This window comes from Mercenaria mercenaria, chromosome 3 (genome assembly GCF_021730395.1).
Source record: "Mercenaria mercenaria strain notata chromosome 3, MADL_Memer_1, whole genome shotgun sequence".
NCBI classification, from domain to species: domain Eukaryota; kingdom Metazoa; phylum Mollusca; class Bivalvia; order Venerida; family Veneridae; genus Mercenaria; species Mercenaria mercenaria.
The window spans coordinates 97,408,216-97,420,234 of NC_069363.1; the positions used below are offsets into that span (position 1 = coordinate 97,408,216).

At 36.0% G+C, this 12,019-nt stretch overlaps 1 protein-coding gene across 1 annotated transcript in view; it reads left to right on the forward strand.

Moving 5' to 3' along the window:
* Positions 1–12,019, forward strand: part of LOC123523934 (thioredoxin-like) — a 40,309-nt gene that overhangs the window by 18,816 nt on the left and 9,474 nt on the right. The window contains exon 2 of the mRNA XM_045301705.2: positions 453–557. Within this exon, the coding sequence (XP_045157640.1) occupies positions 453–557 (105 nt within the window). The remainder of the gene's footprint in view (positions 1–452; positions 558–12,019) is intronic.

Sequence of the window (12,019 nt, forward strand, 5' to 3'; positions counted from 1 at the left end):
CGTGGACTGCTTGATTAATCTCCATTGATCTTGGTCAAGCATCATTGTTATGGTTTGGTGGGGGGGACACCAGAGTTAAAACTAGAAAATTTATTTATAATTCTAAACAACTTCTTATCTTTTAAGTTTGTTTTAATGTCTCATCAAAATAAAAAAAGCAAACAAATAACTTTGAATGAACAAATAACTTTGAATGAACTGCATTTATAGTGGGTGTTCACCAAATTGGTCAGAAGCAAGGTCAGATGGTCATGGTCCTCTCCAGGTGAGCGACTTGGGGCTTCTTGTATAGTTAATGATTCCACAACCTCTTTGAGTAGAAGCTGGCAACCAGTATAAAAGGTGTCGTGTACTGTTTGCTTTCATTTCTTAATTTGACATAGCTGGTTAACAATATGTTTGAATGTAGAAAACTGTGATTAAACATTCTATATTTGTATGTTTTATTACAGGCAGAGTGGGATGCAGTGATGAAGGATGCAGGGGACAAAGTTGTAGCTGTAGATTTTACTGCTTCTTGGTGTGGCCCTTGTAAAATGATTGGCCCAAAATTTGAGGTATGTAGTCATTAATTTTTGCTCTCTTGATCAGCTAATAATAGTCTACAAGTGGGAACTGTGAATTATACACTATTCAGGTGTGGCATTAAATATATTACTTTATACTTATATATAAACTATATACTTATATAAGAATCTTACTTGTAGCTGAATGTGACTCTGTACCATAATTCAGAGCTCCAGATAAGCTTTTGGTGCAATTGGGTATTTACCCATCAGTTTTTGTTTGAATTGGGTATTGGAAATTTGAATTGGGTGGAAATAATATCATTACCCAGCCTTTTCAAAAGTAATTGGGTATTTGCTAAAACCAGTTGGGTATTTTACCAATCTCACACTAACAATTGAGTATTTTTTGCTTACAGTATACATGGTATATATCATTAAACAGGATTGACTAAGTACCTAAGTACTTTAATGGCGCCCTTCAATGTTTAATACAAAAATGTATTGAATGTTCCATACTGTTGTAAACTTCCTTTTTCACTTTTAATGCAGTCGGAGATCAGTTCATCCACAATATCCTGAACGATGTGGTCTCCACAGTATGCATTCTCCCAAAAGATGTCATCAAGTATTGGTGACACTACATCGTCACAAACAGATAACTGTCATTGTTGAACAGCAAAATATCCCATTAATTTGTGCTGCAACAATGTTTTTTCTGCAACCTCTTTTACATTTTATCGGGGTGTAAAATTGATTACAAAGCGTCCAAATAACACCGATAGCTGACTGAATGGTTCTGTGATTTGTCCGATAAATTGCATCCTGTTCTGTGGTAACGTATAACCAGTCAGTCAAATCTAGCGTTAAAGTCTCGTACCTGTTCTAGTATTAAGGAAAATGCGATACACAAGCGATTTTTTACGAATTGGGTATTAGGAATTTTACTTGCCTTTCAGTACGCACACTGTATGAATTCAATTGGGTTTTCTGCAATTTTAATTGCGTAAATACGCAAATACGCAGCCTGTCTGGAGCTCTGCATAATTGATCAAATTAGTGCCATAAGGTCAAAAGTGGCCACACCTCTGTGTGTTACATTTACTTACTACAGGCCTTATTAAAGAAACTGAGGGGTTTACTGTCTACCCTGATTGTTCAAATTTTTGCCCTAAGTTAAAATCTTGCCATGCCCATGTGTGAATATGTGTCTATGATATAGGCTAATATAGAAAAATGCTTTGAATATCTTCTTCTCTGAATCTGTAATAGCTAGAGCCTTGATATTTGTATACAAACACTCTTGAAGCCTTTTTTCACAGGTTAGAGCTTTAAGGTCAGTGACCTCTTGTATGTTTTAAGTTCACCTGAGCACAGAGTGTTTGGGGTGTCCGGGTGGCATGGACGACCAAAATGAAGGAGAGGGCCATCTAACAGTAAAGAGAACAAAAGAGAACAATAGATTCAATCCGTTAACAATAGAATAAAGGGCCAGGGCCACCTATTCAAACAAAAGAAAATAATAAAAGAAATTGCTCCCACTTCCATTTCTGCCGGACGTCCGTTCGTCCATCATCTGTCCTTTCTTGGGTGTTTATATGCTCCTCAAAGGGGAAGCATAATTTTTAGCTCGACTATTCGAAGAATAAGTAGAGCTATCCTACTCACCAAGGTGTCGGTGTCGGCGTCGGCGTCACACCTTGGTTAAGTTTTTCGTACCAGTTCATATTTTGACAAAGTCTTCTAAGATAAAGCTTTGAAACTTTCAACACTTGTTTACCATCACCATGGCCAGTTATAGGCAAGAGCACATAACTCCATCAAGGATTTTGGCTGAATTATGGGCCCTTTCGACTTAGAAATCTTGGTTAAGTTTTTCGTACCAGTTCGTATTTTGACAAAGTCTTTTGAGATAAAGCTTTGAAACTTTCAACACTTGTTTATCATCACCATGTCCAGTTATAGGCAAGAGCACATAACTCCATCAAGGATTTTGGCTGAATTATGGCCCTTTTTGACTTAGAAATCTGGGTTAATATTTCGTACCAGTTCATATTTTGACAAAGACTTTTGAGATAAAGCTTTGAACCTTTTAACACCTGTTTACCATCACCATGGCCAGTTATAGGCATGAGTACATAACTCCATCAAGGATTTTGGCTGAATTATGGCCCCTTTTGACTAATCTTGGTTAAGTTTTCCGTACCAGTTCATATTTTTTGTAAAGTGTTTGACATATATGGTTTTGAAACTCTTATAACTTGTTTAGTATAATAGTATCTATCTGTAGGAAAGAGTACATAACTCTGTCATCTATTTTGGCTGAATTAAGGCCCTTTTTGGACTTTGAAATTGGTTCATACATTGCCATTTAGTGCAAGACTTATCGAAATCAAAGAAATAAAGGAACATTGTTTGTCTAATCTATTTATTGTACCCCCCGACAACAAAGTTGTAAGGGGGGGTATACTGGTTTCAGGTTGTCTGTCTGTCTGTCTGTCTGTCTGTCCGTCTGTCTGTCTGTCTGTCCGTCTGTCCGTAGACGCAATCTTGTGCGCACCATCTCTCCTTATCCCCTTGACAGAATTTAATGAAACTTCACACAAGTGATCAGTACCAACAGTAGTTGTGCATGGGGCATGTTAGGTTCTTTTAGAAAAAAAATTTGCAGAGTTATGGGACTTTGTTTTTTTGTTACTATACTATATACATAGACACAATCTTGTGCGCACCATCTCTCCTCATCCCCTTGACACAATTTAATGAAACTTCACACAAGTGATCAGTACCAACATTAGTTGTGCATGGGGCATGTTAGGTTCTTTTAGAAAAAAAATTTGCAGAGTTATGGGACTTTGTTTTTTTGTTACTATACTATATATATAGACACAATCTTGTGCGCACCATCTCTCCTCATCCCCTTGACACAATTTAATGAAACTTCACACAAGTGATCAGTACCAACAGTAGTTGTGCATGGGGCATGTTAGGTTCTTTTAGAAAAAAAATTTGCAGAGTTATGGGACTTTGTTTTTTTTGTTACTATACTATATACATAGACACAATCTTGTGCACACCATCTCTCCTCATCCCCTTGACACAATTTAATGAAAACTTCACACAAGTGATCAGTAACAACAGTAGTTGTGCATGGGGCATGTTAGGTTCTTTCAGAAAAAAAAATTGCAGAGTTATGGGACTTTGTTTTTTTTTGTTACTTTACTATATACATAGACACAATCTTGTGCGCACCATATCTCCTCATCCCCTTGACACAATTTAATGAAACTTCACACAAGTGATCAGTACCAACCCTAGTTGTGCATGGTGCATGTTACATTCTTTTAGATAAATATTCTGCATAGTTATGGGACTTTGTTTTTTGTTACTATACTGTATACATACATTCTATATACATACAGTCCACATAATTATACAGTCTTGTGTGCGTCAAATTGCAATGTACTGTGTCAGTGCATGCGGGGGGTACATTCATCACCTTTAGTGATAGCTCTAGTTTCTTTTGTCTGAATATCTGTGGAAATATTTTGACCCAATTCTTCAATCAATTCTTCGAATAGTCGAGCGCGCTGCCATCAGACAGCTCTTGTTATAGTCACTGCTTCGTCCATCCAATTCCTGCATTTCTTGTCTGGAGTATTTCTCAGCAGCCACAAGTTTGAATTTAGTGAAACTTCATAGAAAGCTTCACTATCAAGAGTAGATGTGCAGTGATTTTTTTTGCGCCGATTTGACTCCGAAATTCGGCGTCTTCCCAACTGACGAAAATAGTCATAATTCCCAAAAAATGCTTAAAAATTACCAAAAACAAGATGATTTTTCCCAATTAGATTGATTTCTTGTGAAAGTTGAACTAAAACGATGCAAATAATCATAAAAATTCCGACTCTAATTATGGTTTATTCGCAGAATTTTGTTGCCAACTCGAAGCGCGTTGTTTACATAAAACGGGTCACGGCATAGTACGGCATTTAGTATGACTTTCATCACGGCCGTTAAACGCTTTTTCATGCGTCAAAATGAGTCGGGAAAAAAATTGTAAGAAACTTACCAAAATTAATATCGAAAAATGTCGCATAATTCCAAATATTATAATAAGAAAATAAAACTTAAACACGCCATCGGTACTCCGGACATTCGAACATCTTTTGGTAAAGTTAAAAGAAATTAAATTCAAATCAAACGTCAGAAAAGCAGTGATCTGTCAAAGAAATCTGGGTCCCCACAAAATGACCCTCAGAAATCAACAGAAGCTCATGGTAACCCTAAGCTATCTGAGCCATCAGATCCTGTTACATCAGAAAATAACCTGTCTGTCCTGTCTGTTCAACCTCAGTGCATATTTGAATGAAATAAATTTACCTTAAAATAAAACTTTTCAAAATGATTTCTTTATTAAGGTTTGTTAATTTTTCCCAATTTTGAAGTTTATCGCGCTTAAAATTCCCAATTGAAAAGGCATGGGCTGTTGCCAAAAAAAGTAAAAAATCACTGATGTGCATATTGTCTTTGTGTTTCTGTCGGATGATTTTTCACAGAGTTATTGCCCTTTGATTATTCATCAATTCAGTAGAACCCCACTATTTAGACCGCAAACGGTTCTTTCAAAAAGTGATCTAAATAGTGCCAGGTGGTCTTAATATAGGAGGAAGTCATCCAACACACACAGTCATAAGGTCTAAACTGGGTAATGTATATAAGAATGAGGAGTGGTTCATGTGTTTGAAATTGATATTTACAAATAACTGCTGTCTGGACCTGAACATTTGAAAGAATATTTTAGTTTTTAGCTTGACTGTTCGAAAAATAGTCTAGCTGTTCTACTCATCCTGGCGTCAGCGTCGGCATCGGCATCACCTGCTCAGGTGAGTTATTGTGATCGCTCGATGTCCGGCCTCTGTCGTCTGTATGCGGCTGTATTTTTCAATAGATCTTCATGAAATTTGGTAAGAATGATTGCCTTGATGAATTCTAGGTCGAGTTCAATATATGGATCATCTGGGGTCAAAAACTAGGTCAAATCAAAGAAAAACCTTGTGTATGCGATAGAAGGCATATAGATTTGAAACTTATTTTTTCTTTTTTCAGATCAATTTCCAAACTCACTGGGTCAAGTCCCATAACTCAGACATGTATTTTGGGCAAATTATGCCCATTTTGGACTTTGAAAATCCTGTTTAAAGTTTTGCGTGCAAGTTACTATCTGCAGAACAAATGCAGATATTAAATTGAAACTTCACATGTGCCTTTGCATCAAGTCCTATAACTCTGACATGCATTTTAGGCAAATTATTTCCCCTTTTGAACATAAAACTTGTGGTTAAAGTTTTGCATGCAAGTTACTATCTCCAAAACTAAGGCCAGAGTTTTTTTATTTTTCGTTTTACGGGAGCGCCGGTCCTAAATATTGCAAAAGTGGAATAAAATTAAAATTCATTTTCCCGAGTTTTATTTTATTTTTTCCGCCGGTCGGTTGTTTACAGCCCCAAAGAAAATAAAATTAGTGTATTTTCACCTGGACGTAATTTCACAGGAAGGGAGTTTAACGCGTGCAAAATATCGTGTTTTGCCGTACATCTATCGGCATTAACAGGGTTTAAAATTCCACTCGCCTGCTCGCATTGGCGAGTTAAGTCTGAGTAGGACGAGTGGACCTCGCTGTGTACTCGACCGATCGGGCGAGTGTTTTTTTTTTACGTCCTTACTTTACCAAAATTCAGAAATTACATCTACAAAACGTCAACAAACTTTGAGATGGTTCAGTCGCTACCTGGATTGACTGGAATTTACCCGCGAATCGTAAAGATATCAAAACGTCATGCCGGTAATTTTCCATTCCACAAGCACGTGTGACCTATCGTAACATCTAATTTACATCTACACGTACACAAAAACCGTGCGTAGTGCAGTCATTTTTTAATATTTTCGCTTCAAGTTTTCAACACCCCTTGAGAAATAATACTTTTTGAATTCTATAATGATTTTAATAAGATATCGACAAAAATGTAGGCAAAATTCTACAAAAACGGTCGAATGTTCATATAATCATTTGTAAAAATTCAAACAGCGCGATCTTAATTACTTATTTCTTTCTAAAAGTAAATACATGATGAATACTATGGGCTTAAAATTCAGACTTTTGACCAGAAAGTACAAAAAACAGAATAAAAAAATCTTAAATAATGAAAAAGCGGCTGCGATTACAATACATGGAGTAAGACGGTTTTTGGCTAGTGCGGCAGAATAGGTTACGTGACCTCGTGAACGTAAGTAGAAATGCGATTTTAAAATAAAGCAATGTGATGTCACTGCGGTTTTTATAAGTTTTAAATGAATCTTTGTACATGTATTTTTTGACCAACAATTTAAAAGTTTTTCTTGTCAAACAATAATGTAAATTCCTTGAGGGCAAATAGGTCACAGAGGTAGGATATCCACTATAGTAACTATCGTTTGAGACATTTACCTTTTATACGGGATATAGCACATTCGCTTTTGATAACAAATTAAAGAAGAAATTTTTTATTGATTTCTATTTCTCAGCAATTTTAAGAACCGATGCGGTACGATCATACAGTGATATGTCACATGGCGCGAAAACATGACGTAATGCCATGACAATCTCGAGCGAAAATACCGCTTTGATCTCCACTTCAGATGTCAAGATACTGACACACTTCTTTTAGCTCTTAGAGGGGGTGTAAATTGATCATGAAAACAAGGTCAACATTTACTTAGTTTATCACTGAATAATTACCGATAATCTTAACGTTTTTTTTTCTCTTTCTACACGGTGGATGGACGATGATTATGTCCAAATATTTTTAGACACTTTTCAAAATATATATTTTTCGGGAAATAATACTATTGTACATAATACTCCTTTAATAAAAGTGACAGTATTAAAAGTATTAAATTGTCTAAAGATTGTCTTACTCACATTTTGTTTTCAATAGATTCAACTTACAAGTTTGCCATAGAAAGGCAATACAATATCATAGGTGCTTTGACATTAAATTTTATTCAAAACATTAGTTGTTTGCAGAACAAATAAATGTTTGTAACAGCAGTTTTTTTTTACATTTTTATTTCAATGGTGACCCCTCACACTTTACACAGGCTTGGGACTGTCTGGCATAAAGCAGCTGGTAGTGTTGGCAAAATCTGACAGATGGTCCATTTCTTTTGTAATTTCAATAGAATTCATAAGTGTATAAAGAATAATAAAGAATACTTTTTATTGGAGACAATATTTTGACAAAAAGTGATGCAACTTCAGTACTTGAACTTAGTGTAGTATAAAAAGGTGCAAATTACAGAAGCAACTTCAGTACTTGATTTAAGTGTATTATAAAAAGGTGCAAATTACAGAGTTAAATGAGGTAAATTTTCAGATTACTTTTTGCTAGATTATCTTTCGTTTTTCATCACTGAAAAAAAAATCTTGCCCTCTGCACTGTGACTGTTATTCAAAGTTATTAAATACTTTATTTTGCTGATAAAATCCAGTATATTATGAGCTGGCATAAACTGTAAAGTTAGCTCATTAAAGATGATATTGGTGAAAGATACAATAAGTAAATATTATGTATAAAAAGCAGAGGTTACACAGCAGAAGATGCAAGCAAACCAAACCACCAAAACTACTACACTACTAGGCCACTTTATACCAGACGTGTTTAGTCTCTACTTGCTGTCACTGAAATTTACTGTGGCTGTTGTAACAGATAAAATAATTTTTGTCTTCCACTTAAATTAAGTAAAACAAGCTTTCTGAATTTTAAAGACTTGCCAGTGTGAGTTACAGTGCCTGAAGCAGTTTATTCACAAGCATGCATGAAAATTTTATTCAATGTTCATCCTGTATAAATGGCTTTTATAGTCTTAAACATAACAATACATCACAATATCAAATACTGGACACAAACACAAGTAAACAAAACTTGAAACGAAAGTTCATCAAAATAAAAAAAATCTTAAAAAATTCTATTTTATTTATATTTTTTTCCGAGATGCTCACTTTCAAGCTTTTTATTTTTTATTTTTATTCCCTCCTCCCCCTGCTCATTTTTCAAAAATCTCCCGTAAAACGAAAGATAAAAAAACTCTGGCCTAATGCAGATACTGGATTGAAACTCTATAGATATTTTAACATTTAGGGTAATATTTTCCTGCTTCTGGGATAATAATTCAAATAGTCAAGCTTTACGGATAGCTCTTGATATTTATAAATTTTAATTAAGACATTTTGTGATAAAATATTGTTTTTATTCAAATCAGCTGATATCTTATATTATATCTCTATTCAACCAAAAATTTAATAAAATACTGCTTGCACAAATTTAGGAATTGTTTGCAATTTCCAACATTTATTAATTTATATGATCTTAAGCACTTTTTTACCTCAGTTTTTCTAACGTTGGCTTTTACCATTGCTTTTGTTAATAAGCTAATTTTTTAGCTCATCTGATTTTTTGAAAAAAAATGATGAGTTATTGTCATCACTTGATCAGCGTCGCCGTTGCCTGGTTAATTAAGTTTTATGTTTAGGTCAGCTTTTCTCCTAAACTATCAAAGCTATTGCTTTGAAACTTGCAACACTGGTTCACCATCATAAGCTGACCCTGTACAGCAAGAAACATAACTCCATCCTGCTTTTTGCAAGATTTATGGCCCCTTTTGTACTTAGAAAATATCAGATTTCTTGGTTAAGTTTTATGTTTAGGTCAAATTTTCTCCTAAACTATCAAAGCTATTGCTTTGAAACTTGCAACACTTGTTCACCATCATAAGCTGACCCTGTACATCAAGAAACATAACTCCATCCTGCTTTTTGTGCCCCCCCACCCCATGAGTGGTGGGGGCATATAGATTTGGTCTTGTCCGTGCGTCCGTCCATCCCTCTAAACTGGGATAATGGGCCATTTTAGTAGCCCAGAGGTGACTAGGGGGCCGTTATAAGCAAGGGGCCATGGCCCTTTGTTTTTTGCTGTAAATGAGTCACAGGGCCTCAGGGGAGGTAAAAATTGTGTTTTCAAGAAATGGCTCATTACACAATGTGTCCAAAACTAGTGGGGGAGACCCTTACCATTTTGGTTGATCAGCAGATTATTGGGGGCCATTGTTGACCTTTGTAGGCCCCTTAAAAAATGGCTCTTTGGCTGTTGGCCCACTAACGGAAAGTAGTGGACCGTCCGTCCGTCGTCAACAATTTGACTGTTAACACTGTAGAGGTTACAATTTTGGCCCAATCTTAATGAAACTTGGTCAGAATGTTACCCTCAATAAAATCTTGGACGAGTTCGATATTGGGTCATCTGGGGTTAAAAACTAGGTCACCAGGTCAAATCAGAGGAAAAGATTGTTAACACTCTGGAGGTCACAATTTTGGCCCAATCTTAATGAAACTTGTTCAGAACGTTACTCTTAATAAAATCTTGGACGAGTTCAATATTGGGTCATCTGTGGTCAAAAACTAGGTCACCAGGTCAAATCAAAGGAAAAGCTTGTTAACACTCTAGAGGTCACAATTTTGGCCCAATCTTAATGAAACTTAGTCAGAATGTTACCCTCAATAAAATCTTGGACGAGTTCGCTGTTGGGTCATCTGGGGTTAAAAAACTAGGTCACCAGGTCAAATCAAAGGAAAAGCTTGTTACAGGGTTCCCACGCTTCCTGGAAAACTGGAAAAGTCCTTGAATTTTTCATTTCATTTTCAAGGCCTTGAAAGTACTTGAATTTTAAAGAAAGAGCAAAAAAACCTGGAAAAAGTCGGGAATTTTGTTCTTTCTGTATGCTCACAATATTGCCAGTGTACATAAAAAGCAAACATATTTAAATAGAGAAACACTGGCATTGCTATCCCTGTTCTTGAAAAATTCGCGTCTTCAACTCTTCACATCAGTTGAGATTTTAGTAGTGTTACACCTACTTAGTCCATACGGAGTTGTCTTTCTTAGTAAAGTGTCTGGTGATTAAGATGAAAGAAAAACGCACGCTTTGAAAAATGATTTCTTTCCTACAAAGAAGAGAAATTGGCAAAGCTAGTGTAAAATACAACCGCAAAAGTCTGAAAATTGACAATAAATTGGTATTGCCAGATGACTGCATTGTCGTGCTTATAATCTGACTGAAATACATCTGACAAATTGCAGAACACCCTTAAAATTGAATCACAAGGTGAAGAGATACTTATCAGCACAAGAAGTCAGTCTAAAAAGCAACCTAATGACAACTTTGAAAAGTCCTAAGCGCTTGGTGAAAATTGAGTCCTGTTTTTAGTTTAATTAAATTTACCTGTATTATACCCCCCACTGATGAAGTTCAAAGGGGGTATATTGGAGTCTGTCCATCTGTCCATTTATGTCTGTCCATGATTCTTGTGAACCTAACTAAACTATTTGAAGGTTTAGTTGAAACTTTACAGACTGGCAGTGGCAGTATATGACATCAGGATGTTCACATTACAAGATAATCTAGCAAAGGGGAGATAACTTGGACCTATATATTTTCCATTATGTCTCTTAAACAGTACTACTTTAACAAAGCGAAAGTGAACAAGGCAGAAGTATTCATCCCCTTTAGGGATAGCTCTAGCATATTTTCTTAAAGTTCTAGCACCTATTAAAGATCTTAGAAGCAGTGAAAGAATTTCACTTCTGACGGGACTTGAACCTACAATGTCTGGATCAGGTTCGGGCGCTCTACCTTTGAACCACGAGGCGCTCTATTAGTCCTTGAATTTTGTGAATATGTCCTGGAAAAGTCCTTGAAAAGTCCTTGAATTATTTCCACAGAAAAGAGTGGGAACCCTGTTGTTAACACTGTAGAGGCCACATTTATGACTGTATCTCAAGGTCCAGTTTGAATCTAGGTCATGTTGGATCAAAAACTAGGTCACCAGGTCAAATCAAAGGAAAAGTTAGTTAACACTGTAGAGGCCACATTTATGACCATATCTTAATGAAACATGGTCAGAATGTTGATCTTGATGATCTATAGGTCAAGTTCAAATCTGGGTCAGGTGGGGTCAGAAACAAGGTCACTAGGTCAAATCAAAGGAAAAGCTTTTTAACACTCTAGAGGTCACATTTATGACTGTATCTTCATGAATCTTGGTCAGAATGTTAATCTTGATGGATTCAAGATCCAGTTTGAATCTGGGTCATGTAGGATCAGACACTAGGTCACCAGGTCAAATCAAAGGAAAAGCTAGTTAACACTGTAGAGGCCACATTTATGACCATATCTTAATGAAACTTGTTCAGAATGTTGATCTTGATGATCTATAGGTCAGGTTCAAATCTTGGTCAGGTGGGTCAGAAACTAGGCCACTAGGTCAAATCAAAGGAAAAGCTTTTTAACACTCTTGACGCCACATTTATGACTGTATCTTCATGAAACTTAGTCAGAATGTTAATCATGATGATCTTTAGGTCAAGTTCGAATCTGGGTCATGTGGAGTCAGAAACTAGGTCAGCAGGTCAAATCAA